Here is a 12,443-nt window from a genome sequence, read left to right as displayed (position 1 = left end):
TTGCATTGCTCCAAAACTCTTGTTTTATGTGAATGTGGTTCATGGGTAAAAATGGATGGGCCCCTTGTTTAACACTAAGGTTATTTTATATATTGCATTTTTTTCATGGAATAGTTATTTTGGTTTAGCTTTTACACAAATGTATTTATATAACATTTGAAAAGGCAACAGAGCACACATTCCAATATAGAACACTGACCAGGCCATGACTAGTCCCTCCCCTCTCCTTGATGTCTCTCACTTATCACCTAGTCATTAGAATGTTTAAGAGGGATTCTGAAATCACTGGTTCTATATAGCTGTCCATATGAAATAATGTTCCACCCTAAATAAAATGTGCTCTAATGTAACAGCTATTAGAAGTTCCCATAAGTATATTATAGTGCATATTAACGACAACTCTCTGTATCTCTTATAAATTGTGCCTATATACATTAATATGTAAAGGAAAATAAATCCATAGTATCACCTGCTTAGAAATATAATTCAAAGTTCCATCTTTCTTTAGAAACTAAATATTTGCCCTGTTTGTTCTCACAGTTATTGTTAGTGTCATCTTTTGGTTAAATAGAGTATTCTAACAAAAAATGTACCTTTATGTAGATGACTTTACCATGACTGCGGCTTGTGGTATCCTAAAATGGGTTTTGAGAACCAATGGGAAGTCTTTGCAAGATGAAGTTATTCCCAGCCGGAAAGAAAAGGAAGAAAAAACGGCTATTTGCATGTCAGGTAAGGGAAAAGCAGCGGCACCTGGTATAGCTACAGCTACTCTGATAACAGAAAATGAGTTACTTGTAGTATTTAAACAAGACCCCTTCTTTGCAGTGACTATAATTGGACAGTAACACCTTGTTCATTTTTACACTGTAAGATTAGACTTGAAATGGAGTCACTGGCATCTCATGGTTTTCCAACCAACTATATTTGTTTATTGTTCTCACTTCTTATTAATCTCCTCCTGTTATGTTCTTTTCTGTAGATGCTAAAATAAACAATCATGGCCCTGCAAGAATTGTTCCAGAAGATATTATAGTAACAGCCCTTGTGGCTTGCCAGTTTCATCTGTACGACTTGACACATGAGGATGAAGACGACATAATATGTGCCGGGATAGTTGATAGAAAACATTTCATAAGTGACTACTATCAGGTTATGCAGTAAGTAATGTCAGATGAAACCATTCATAACAATTTAGATTTAGAAAGAAATTGTCCTGATTATAGGAAAACAATGACAGTGAACACTCTATGGGGTGATTTATGAATGTTCATAGAATGTTTGTTTCTTCGAATCATAGTTTTTGCGCAAATTCATGAATTTTTCTTATAGTTACTTAATCCATGATTTTTTAGTTATTTAGCAAGTGTAAAAACCATAAAATCTACGAATACAAGGGCCTAAAACAAATCACATAGAACAGATATTTATCGTAAATAATAAACTTATTGGTATACATTATAATATTCTCCATAAACATTGTATTGCAATAGTGTGATGTGTATTATGTATAACTGTCTCTCATCCCTGCCCTTGTATTGTTACAGTCATGGTGCGCACATACAGAATTCAGACAAGTATGTTGATTACTGCCACCAATTGTTATGTAAGCTGAGAAGAGTGAACCCACAGCTAGATATAGATGGAGAAAAAAACATCTGGATTTCAAAACCAAGAAATTTATCTAGAGGAAGAGGTAAGAGAATCTGTGAAATGGGTACTCAATTGTTGTTTAGGGGGAAACAAAAGTTCAGGTTACTGGTGGGTGCCCCCACAGGACATTAAATGACTCACATACAGTAACTAATGCAGAAAATCATGCAAGGGCTTATATAGTAATAGCTATTTCTATATGATCCATAGAAGGGTGAGGAACCTCACCGCCAGTGAGGTTTTGGGAGGATCCATGAGGGTTTTCATCTCATCTCATACATTTTGGCACATAATAAATTCCCATTCTTCATGGCCAATTCACAGTTATGATTATGGTTATTTCTGTGCAATAATGCAGAATATGTATAAATGAATTCCTAATTAGATGTGTGAGATGTAGGACCAATATGGTTTCAAAGGAGCAACCTTAGTTATTGGTCCAACGCATGCTGATTTTGTTGCTTCAGGTGTTACAGAATGGTTTACTACAATATTGATTTAAACAGAGATTGATTCATGTTTTACATGTTATTACAGGGATACGTTGCAGAAATGATCTGAAAGACATATGTTCCTTGGGAAGGGAATGGGTGGTTGAAAAGTACATAGAGAGGCCACTTCTTGTATATGGAACCAAATTTGATCTCCGTCAGCATTTCCTCATAACGGACTGGTACCCCTTAACTATCTGGTTCTATAAGCACAGTTTCCTCCGATTCTCATCTCAGCCCTTCACGCTGGAGAGTTTAGATACGTAAGTAGAGGGTGCAAAATCTTGCATTCTATTTATTTGTTATACAGTAATGACGTGATGTTGATATGACTTCACTGCTTTGTACTCTCAGAGGCTCATGTACAAACAGAAATAAGACTACTCTCTGCCTTATTTTAGCATGTTACAAACTGGTATAAATATCATAAGACCTTTTTTAATTAAACAAGTAAGAATTACATTATAAAACACCTTGGACAATTGTGCCATTGTTGCTTGTAACTTAAAGGTAATTTATAGGTTTAATCCACGGTGTATACGATAATGTTTGGATAAATCACTTTATGGCATGAAATGTATTTGCTTGTTTCCTTTACATCTGTGAAGTGGATGAATATGCTAAAGGCCCTGTTCTTCTAACCTCTGATTCTGTAACAGTTGCATTGGTTACAGGGCTCTGTAATTTTGCTGTAACTATGGTAGTCAGCTTGCTAAATCTAATGAATGGCTAGGCAAGATTAGAATATTTAGTGACTCACTGGATACCGACACTGGATTACTAGTGATGGATCAGGCACATAAACCTGACAATTGTATTGTTTTATCCTTCCAGCGCCACCCATGTATGTAATTACGCCATACAGAAAAAATTAAAGAATGCACCAAATCGTCACCCCAACCTGCCTGAAGAAAACATGTGGCACAGTGACGAATTCAAAGAGTATCTTTGTACAATCGGAAAAGAGCAAGTCTGGGATTCAATCATTATACCAGGGATGAAGAAAGCCCTCATTCATACAATGAAGGCCACTCGGGAAAATGTGAAGTACAGGAAAAACAGTTTTGACCTTTTTGGTTCAGATTTTCTGTTTGGAGAAAACTTCCAGCCCTGGCTACTTGAGATACAATACAAACCTGGCATAACCAAAGACACGTCAGTAATGTGGAAAATTGTTCCACCAATGGTAGAGGACATGCTACGTGTGGTGATTGATTACAAGGATGACCCTAACTGTAATGTGGGAGGATTTGAACTTATATATAAACAGGTAAGTGCAAGTCAAGGGACAGAAACTTTGATACTGATGAATGTCTAAAGAATAATATAACCTCAGGCATATAATCTGAGTACATAATGTTTTTGGGCTGTGTTTATTTATATAAGTATGCCATGGGTGGGTACTTGCTACTTCAGGCTCTCTTCCCCCATGGGAATGTCTTGCAGATTGGACAAAATTGGTGTCCAACCCCCTGATAAGTTTAACACGGGCCCCAAGGGGATGAGGCGGTTGCAATTGCACCCAGGCAAGTAGTTATGCCACCAGCACTCGCCTCAGCCTTGGAAATGGCTATTAGTTGCAACGCTCAACCCAAATCTAAGCAGTTCCTCTTAACTTAGAACAAGGTTACAGACATTTGTAAGCCAATACGTTTTAATAGTATCCAGAACAGTAAAATATTCAACTACCTTATAATTATAGGAAGGTATTACGTGAGAACATACAAATTAAGATTGTAGGCAATATAACACAGATTTAACACTAGGACACTGGGTATAACTTTTGGTATTACATCTGAGTATAGGAGACATCATTTTGAATACATAATGAAAATGATTCATTTAAGCCTAATGGACTATATATATATATATTTTAGTGCTAAAAGCTTTCTGTTTTTTCAGTTTTAGGCAAATTATACTGGAAATGTGTCACGGTCAGCACCCAACACCAGAACAGATGCCAGGCACCCTGGTCTCGGCTCGTACTTCACCAGTTAAGTGACCGCCTTTGGCCTCGGGAGGAGCCCTCAGCTTACTCAGATGCCACCTGGACTTAACGAGAGGTGCAAGGCGTAAGTTCTGGCTGGCAATGGGGCACGACTGTTTACAAGGATGCTGGAAGATAGGAAGCCACCAGGAACAGGTAGGCCGGGCCAGCACAAGCAGTAGGAATCATCAGGCAGGCAAGGGTCGAAACCAGGTTATCAATCGGAAGGATTCAGCATGAGAGTAGTAGAGACTCAGGCAAAGGTCAGGATTGGAGAGATCAGCGTAGTAAGCAAGCAGGTATGGGTCAAACACGAAGGATCAATCAGGATTCACAACAATAAGCTCCCAGGAACAAGCTCATTGAACCTACAACGGGCAATGAGCTAATACTAAAAATCCCCTTTTATACATTTGAATTTCCGCGCCAATGCACGATGGCGCAATCACGTCAGCGCGCCTGCGCCTTTATGAATTGCCCTAGAGGACCGGAACCAGCATGGAGCAGGGAGCAACGCGGTATGGACCCCGCTGCCGCTAGACCACCAGGATTAGTGCCTTACGAAATGGGATTCTCAGTAAAGAAAAAACATTTAGAGATCTGAAGATAACAACCATCTCTGATCCATAACAGGTGGCTAGTGGGATGAGTCTTGGAGGAAGGAATAGTCCAACCAACCATTTCCTTTTGATGCCTATTTTTTTCTTTGTTATACCTTTTTTAAAATAAAAATTATTTCCTTAATCACTTTTTTGTCTTCCTTATGAATAATATAAATACTTTTTAACGTTGGTATCAGTTGACACCCATAGCTCTACGCCCACAAAGACCACCTATTAAAAAAAAAATAGAAATATATATATAGGTACAATAGGTACAATAATTCCATCAAAAGCACATTTAGTTTGATGCAGAGAGTAATGTTCCAAAGAGTATGCCATTTATTTTGTGGTATTTGATTTATTGATCATGTAATTTATGTAACTATTTTTTGGTTGAACGTGTCACCATTTTCCATCTTTCCCCGCTGTTAACTCCAGGCCGGGTGGTGGGTCAATGATATCATGGAGGGCAGGTTGGTGACATTGCGAGGATGGACCTGTGATGTCAGTGGACACTCCTCATGTTAGGATTAATGCTGGATGCAGTTTGCAAAGTGCAAATAAAATGGCAGTAAGGACAAAGATGTGGCACCTCCTTGCCCCTCACCCTTAGTTCTGTCATACTTTCCCATTCAATGGAAGGGAATATGGCGGTGGACAATGGTGGTGATTGCTTACCCCCGGACCAAAAATATTGTTGGAGTTGTGAGCGGACCCTTTGGAGACTTGATGCTGCTTTGTAAGATAAGTCTTTATTGCAACACGTGTGAAGGAGAAATGAGCAACCACTTTTGATTTAACCCTGCAGCCTACAAGGTTTTTATAGTCTCTCAGCTGTCACTCAGAAAAAGGGGGGCTCATACCTCAAGGAATTCTGTCTCCTACAAGACGGTCCCTATATGCTTTACCTATTACTTACACATACCTCCCAACAGTTTCAAAATTGATTTGAATAAGAGACTGGAATGTGAATAAGAGATTGAAAGATGAGTAATAAAAAGTAGCAATAACAATACATTTGTAGTATTTGTTTATAGATGAGGGTCAGTGACCCCCATTTGAAAGAGTCAGAAGAAGAAGGCAAATAATTAAAAATCTATACCAAATAAATAATGAAGACCAATTGAAAAGTTGCTTAGAATTAGCCATTCTAAGCTGCAAGTCACACAATTTCCCCAATAAATGCTCAAAGTAATGAATAGCACACCCAATATCAAGAAAATAATGGAAAAATGTATTACAAAAATAAAGAAAATACAAAACAATTATACAAAAATACTAAAGAAACAAAGAGCCCAACGCGTTTTGACCTTAAGGGTCTTCCTCAGGGGCACAAATAGACAAAAAAACAAAAAGGCAGAACGAGCCTTACTGTCCATAAGGGTTTTATACCCCAAGCTGTGTGTCTTCGTTCACAAATCGGCATCTAACGTCACTTCTGCTTCCCCAGATAGTAAAGAGGCCAAGCAATGAATTGTGGATCATCAAATGGAACGCATATGCGTTCCAACATATCGTCCAAGTTAGATTATATGCAGTAACATTTAATAACATTTCTAGCAATGCGACTGTGTGCACAAAAGTATCTAGATCCACTCCTCATCAATGAAGACATTAATTCAAAGTCACGCAGCAACGCTGCTGCATCCTCACGAAGGTCTGAAATATAGAGAACACGTCACTTCCTGTCATTCATCCTATTTGCGCATATGTTCCTCACATTTCTAACGCATATGCGTTTCAACTCATTATCTAAAGAAACGGATTAGATAAGTGTCATCTCTATCTAAGGCTCCAGGGAGTACCTAGCCAATTAGCACCCCTCTTTTTACTTCAATGGGTGTGCGGCTTCTCTCTATATCTTATACAATTTCCCCAATAGACCTGCTTATCTTAAATAGTTACAATTGCTTCTTTGCTTATCTTAAGTTGTAACTAATGTATAGAAGTGCACCTGCCACATATTCTGGACTCTCTCAAGTCAGTTTTAGAAACTTTGTATATTTTTGTGGCTGGAGATCAAAGTGCAGGAGATCAAAGAGAAAGTCAGGACATTTCAGTAACAATCCGGGAATGCTGGTTGAGCTGTCAAAATTGGGACTGTCCTGCGAAAAATGGGACAGTTGGGAGGTGTGCTTACAGACAGCTCCCTGTAGCCCTGATACTGGCTGCCCAGCTGGATGATTACACAGAAAAACAAAACTATTTTCTACAAGGTCACGTCTGCATATACTGAAAGCATATTATGTGTAACTCTTAAAGCAACAGTTACATGAGTATGAATGGATATGCAGAGGGTGTCACAATATCACAATATGATCACAGTAGATAGATAAGAATTGGCATTTGTTTGATTTAATGTCCAGGCTGCACTAGAGAATACCCCAATGCTTATAGTGCTAAACAGCTGGAGGGCCTCCCTATTATTAGGGTTGCTACCTGCAAAAATATAGGAAGGCCGGTATTTTTTTCCAGAAAAGGTGGCAACCCTCCCTATTATACATATGTACAGATATTTATGTCATGTACAGTATTTGATTTTCCTACTAAACAGACTTTCCTATTGCCTGCATTGTTTTGGTACTGGCTAAATATCTGCCGACACTGTTAGGCCAGGCTTGTCCCGGAGAAAAGTTGCCTAAAGTTGCCCTATTCTTCCAATGACAAATGCTGGGGGAAATAATGGCAGTATCATAGATAAACCCCCCCAGATAGGGTCTGTGATCAGGGGAATGGAAGAGGGTCAACTAATGATGTCCCTGGACATAAAGGATGCGCATCTACATGTGCCGATATGGCCACCGCATCACCGCTTCCTACGTTTTGCCAACAACCATTACCAGTTTGTAGCCCTTCCATTCGGGTTATCAACAGCCCCCCGAGTGTTCACCACGCTGATGTCAGTCTCGGAATCGGCTCTACGTCTACAAGGGATCTCAATCACTCCCTACCTGGACGACCTGCTCATAAAGGCCAGAACAGCAACAAAAGCAAAGCAAGATCTCTCTCTAGCAATCTCCTTGCTCCAGCAATTCGGATGGACAGTGAACTGGTCGAAATCGAATTTACACCCCAGCCACCAAATGACCTTTTTGGGGCTGGAATTCAATACGAGCACTCAACTGGTCTGTCTCCCCCACGACAAACATAAAAGACTCAGAGATCAGATACAACGCCTACTTGTACCTCAAAAGATCACAATACAAACAGCAATGAGGGTGCTAGGGGTGATGATCTCAGTCATAGAGGCAGTGCCATTTGCACAGATGCACTTTCGTCCATTACAGTCGAACACACTTGCCGTCTGGAAAGGGGGACCCCTCTCCCGAACATTCTCCCTCTCCCAACAGACCAGGAGGTTGCTCTGGTGGTTGAAACCCTGCAACCTAAACACAGGACAGTCATGGGCGACACCAGACTGGACAGTCATAGCCAAGGATGCCAGCTGGGGGGGATGAGGAGCGACCTGAAACAACTTATCAGCACAAGGACTATGGTCCACAGAAGACTCAAAACTTCCAATAAACATACTGGAATTAAGAGCCGTAAGACTGGCACTCGAAGTATGGAGTACAGAGCGACAACGCCACAACAGTGGCATACATAAATCGCAAGGGAGGAACCCGCAGCAAAGCGGCACTAGCAGAGGCACAGCAAATATTACACTGGGTGGAAATCAACAAGGTGAGGTTGTCCGCAATACATATCCCGGGGGTATCCAACACAAAGGTTGATTACCTCAGCCGAAATCAAATAGAACCCGGAGAGTGGGAATTACACCCGGAAGTGTTTGCCGAGCTAGTAAATCACTGGGGACTTCCACAAATAGACCTCATGGCCTCCAGAGACAATCACAAGGTACCCAGGTACTTTGCCCGCTGTCGGGACCCGACAGCAGCGGGGACAGATGCAATGACTCAACCCTGGCGATTCAAGCTAGCGTACGTCTTTCCACCCATTCCAATGTTACCTTGGGTACTAAAGAAGATAAGACAGTCACAACTCACTGTAATCATAGTGGCACCATACTGGCCACGACGGCCTTGGTTCTCAGACCTGCAGGACATGTTGGTCGCCCATCCAATACGTCTAACCCCCAGGTCAGATCTCCTCCTTCAAGGGCCCATAGCTCACCACAACCTGGGCCTGTTCCGTTTGATGGGGTGGTTATTGAATCCGACATCTGGAGAAAACAAGGACTGTCGGAAGAAGTCATTGCTACCATGCTAAAAGCTCGAAAAGCAACCTTATCCGGGTCCTACCACAGAATATGGCACTCCTACCACAACTGGTTCAACGAAGGGGGTTTCGCGTTTTTAGAACTCAAGATCCCTAGGATTCTGTCTTATATTCAGAGGAGTCTCCAACTAAATCTCAAGCTCAGCTTTCTTTTTTTTTTTAATTCAATACTGCTTTTATTGGCATAAAAACAAACAGAAAGAGCAAGTAGTGGCATACAATGACATTTGCAAGGTATAATGAGCAAGTACATAATACAGGTACCCATGCAGCAGTATACAATGATAGTACCACCCTGATTCGTCTGGCATCTAAGGAACACATTGAACAAGCAATTAGAAAAGACTAGCTTAACACTTATGTATGGCCCCCAGAGGATGCGAGATGGCCTTCTCGACTGTAAAAATGGGCTAGACAGACTAGGTGGATACGGAACTCTGATAAGAAGTCCACGGTTCCCATGTCTGTATGATTCAAAGATTCTTTTCCGGGTCGGTTTCCATCAAAAATTCCATATATTTCCTAGATTCAATCCGTTTGATCAACTGCTGTACAGAAGGAGTAGTTGGTGTCTTCCAAGTACTCGCTATAAGAGTTAGTGCTGCATTGAGTATCTGAAATAGAAGGCTCCTCTCAGCTTTTGAAATTTGTACTGGGTAGATTTGGAGTAGTGCTATCTGGGGCAGTTGGGGTATTTCCCTGTGGAATATCTCCTTTATTAAATCGAAAAGCTCTGTCCAAAAAACTGTAACTTTTACACACTGCCACCACATGTGAAGCATTGTACCTGGCTGTCCACATTGTCTCCAGCACATGTTTGGATAATTTGGAGAAATCTTTGCAATCCTGGAGGGTGTTAGGTACCATCTACCAACCACTTTAATGTGAGATTCCAGGTGGTTAGTGCAGTGGGTAGCGCCTTTAGGACTATTGATACAGGCGGACCATTGAGCTGGGGAGAACTGCAGTTGAAGCTCCTGTTCCCATTTATCCATATATAGAAGTTTTTGAGATTCCTCACGTGTTATTTGCATTTTATAACAATCCGACAATATCGATTTACCGTTCCAGAATTTACCACAGAGGCACTCCATCCATGACTGAGTGCGCAATGTTTTGTAATCCACAGCAGTGGTGCGCAGAAAATGCGTGATTTGCCCATAAGTATAGATTTGATGTGGTTGTAAACCATAGGTCTGCATCAGATCCTCAAACCGACGTAGTTTTGAGAGCTGGTAGAGGTGTCCTAGTTGGGAAATCCCAGCAGTAGCCCAGCTGTTAAGGTTTATCTGTGGGATGAAATATTTCAGTGCTTTCAGAGGCAGTAAAGGGGAAGGAAAGGTACTAAACTTAAGCTTTGTGTGCACAGTATCCCAGATATTGATGGACAGTTTAGTGGTGGGTAAAAGGCTGTCCACTGGTGGTCTGGAATGTTTGGGCATCCAGAAAAGATGAATTTTAGAGTTATCCCCCATCATTTGAGCTTCCATATCCACCCATGCTCTGCAGCCCCTTTCCGCATGCAAACGGACAACTGATTCCAAAATAGTGGCAATATAATAGGCTTTGACATTGGGTATACCCATTCCTCCTGAAGATCTGGAATATTGAGTAGTCGAGAAGGCCATTCTCGGGGGTTTTTGCTGCCATATGAATCTATTCATAGTTCTCTGTATAGTCGCCAAATATTTAGTAGGGAGCCGGATCTGCAACATTCTAAATACATATAAAATGCGTGGTAAAAGGTTCATTTTTATAGCCATTACACGCCCATACCAAGAAATTGTTTCTTTTCGCCATCTGTTACATTCTAATTCAACGAGTTTTATCAAAGGAGAATGATTCAATTTAAATATCATGGCCGGGTCTCTGGGTAGCTTGATTCCCAAATAGGTGATATAGGAATCACGCCACTCAAAGGCGTGGTAGTGTGCAATTCCTTCCAGAACCCGCCTAGGTATGTTAATGGGTAAAGCCTGCGTTTTTGCGGTGTTGATTTTATACCATGATACTACTTGAAACCTGTCAAGTTCTCTGAGAATATTAGGTAGAGAGGTCAAGGGATTCGTAACAGCCAGGAGAATATCGTCTGCGAACAAACCAATTTTCTGTTGCCCAACAGGCGTGGGGATGCCCTTTATATCCTGATTGTCCCTAATACTGTGGGCTAAAGGTTCAACCATTAAGGCAAAGATAAAAGGCGACAGAGGGCACCCTTGCCTAGTCCCATTAGTAAGCTCGAAGGCGTCTGACAGGGCTCCCTTGGTACAAACTTTAGCTGTGGGATTTGAGTATAGTGGAGAGACAGCTTTTAAGAAAGTTGGTCCAATCTGGAATTTGGCCAATGTAGCTTTCATATATTCCCAATTTACCCTGTCAAACGCCTTCTCTGCGTCCAGGGAAAGCAATAGAGCTGGTGTTTCAGTGCTTTTGAGTAAGTGTAAAATATTCTGAAATCGTCTTGAGCTATCAGCCCCTTGCCTGGTTAGTATGAATCCCACTTGATCGTTTTTGATAAGTATTAAATTAAGCCGTTGAGCTAGCAACTTAGCGTAAATTTTGAGGTCAGTATTAAGCAAAGTGATGGGTCTGTAGTTTTGACACTGGTCGTGGGATTTGCCTGGTTTAGGGATGGTAACTACATGAGCATGTAGAAATTCAGGATTAATCAGACCTGTGTCCATGATGTCCTGAAATAATTTAAGTAAATGTGGGGATAATATGTCAAGGTATAGTTTGTAATATTGGTTTGTGAAGCCGTCAGGGCCTGGAGATTTACCAAGTTTCAGTTCTTTAATCACAGATTGCACAGATTAATCTTCAAGCTGAATGGGTTTGCGAAGGGATTCCAATTGTTGCGGGGTTGGTGAAGGGAGGTCCAAAGTGTTCAAATATGCGTCAATTTGTTCTGGAAGTGGTCTAGAGTTTGCCGGGTCAGAGCCTAAATTGTATAACTTTGTATAATAAAGCGCAAATTTGTTTGCTATTTGTTTAGGGTCAGTTATTTTTGTATGAGCGTCCTGTAAGTGTTGTATGCGGGTTTGAGCTTGACTTTGTCTTAATAAGTTCGCCAATAAGCCTTGTTTCCCTTAGTGTAAAAAAGTTGTTTCATACATGTACTCTGTACGCCGTTTTAGCAGCCAAGATCGTATTTAATTTAGTACGTGTAGCCTCTATTTGTTTGACTGTATTCGCGTGGAAGTGCTGTATCAGGTCCCTTTCTAGGTCTGCTAACTGAGATTCTAGCATCTTCTGTTCCGATTCCCTTTGCCTTCTAAGTTGTTTTGCCTTGGCTATTAATTCACCTCGCAAAACAGCTTTGTGCGCTAACCAATTGTTTTGCCAGTTAGTGTCTCTAGGATTGTTTTCCCTGAAAAATTGTAATATCCTCTGCTCAATATATCCCCTGGTTTCCTCATTCTGTAACAATGTATTGTTCAGTTTCCAGGGAAGTTTGTCAGCTATTCTATC

The 12,443-nt window shown here is 40.9% G+C and overlaps 2 protein-coding genes across 2 annotated transcripts in view; both read left to right on the top strand.

Moving 5' to 3' along the window:
• LOC121401598 (charged multivesicular body protein 7-like) overlaps positions 1-12,443 on the top strand; it is a 57,016-nt gene that overhangs the window by 29,579 nt on the left and 14,994 nt on the right. The window lies entirely within an intron of this gene.
• Positions 586-4,875, top strand: LOC121401596 (tubulin monoglycylase TTLL3-like). Its single transcript, XM_041587060.1, has 7 exons — positions 586-732; positions 983-1,160; positions 1,548-1,696; positions 2,191-2,407; positions 2,979-3,414; positions 4,053-4,068; positions 4,697-4,875. The coding sequence occupies exons 1-7, from the start codon at positions 588-590 to the stop codon at positions 4,759-4,761; spliced, it is 1,206 nt and encodes a 401-aa protein (XP_041442994.1). The 5' UTR covers positions 586-587; the 3' UTR covers positions 4,762-4,875.

Source organism: Xenopus laevis, chromosome 3L (assembly GCF_017654675.1).
Source record: "Xenopus laevis strain J_2021 chromosome 3L, Xenopus_laevis_v10.1, whole genome shotgun sequence".
Taxonomy (NCBI): Eukaryota; Metazoa; Chordata; class Amphibia; order Anura; family Pipidae; genus Xenopus; species Xenopus laevis.
Note: the sequence above shows the minus strand (reverse complement) of the source record. Positions and strands in the feature narration are given on the sequence as shown.

What these genes read in the sequence shown, in the direction of transcription:
- LOC121401596 (XM_041587060.1), top strand. Translation starts at nt 588, where the DNA reads ATGTACCTTTATGTAGATGACTTTACCATGACTGCGGCTTGTGGTATC. An exon ending in AAATTTATCTAGAGGAAGAG is followed by an intron (nt 1,697 to 2,190) that starts GTAAGAGAATCT and finishes ATGTTATTACAG; the next exon opens with GGATACGTTGCAGAAATGAT. An exon ending in ACGCTGGAGAGTTTAGATAC is followed by an intron (nt 2,408 to 2,978) that starts GTAAGTAGAGGG and finishes TTATCCTTCCAG; the next exon opens with CGCCACCCATGTATGTAATT.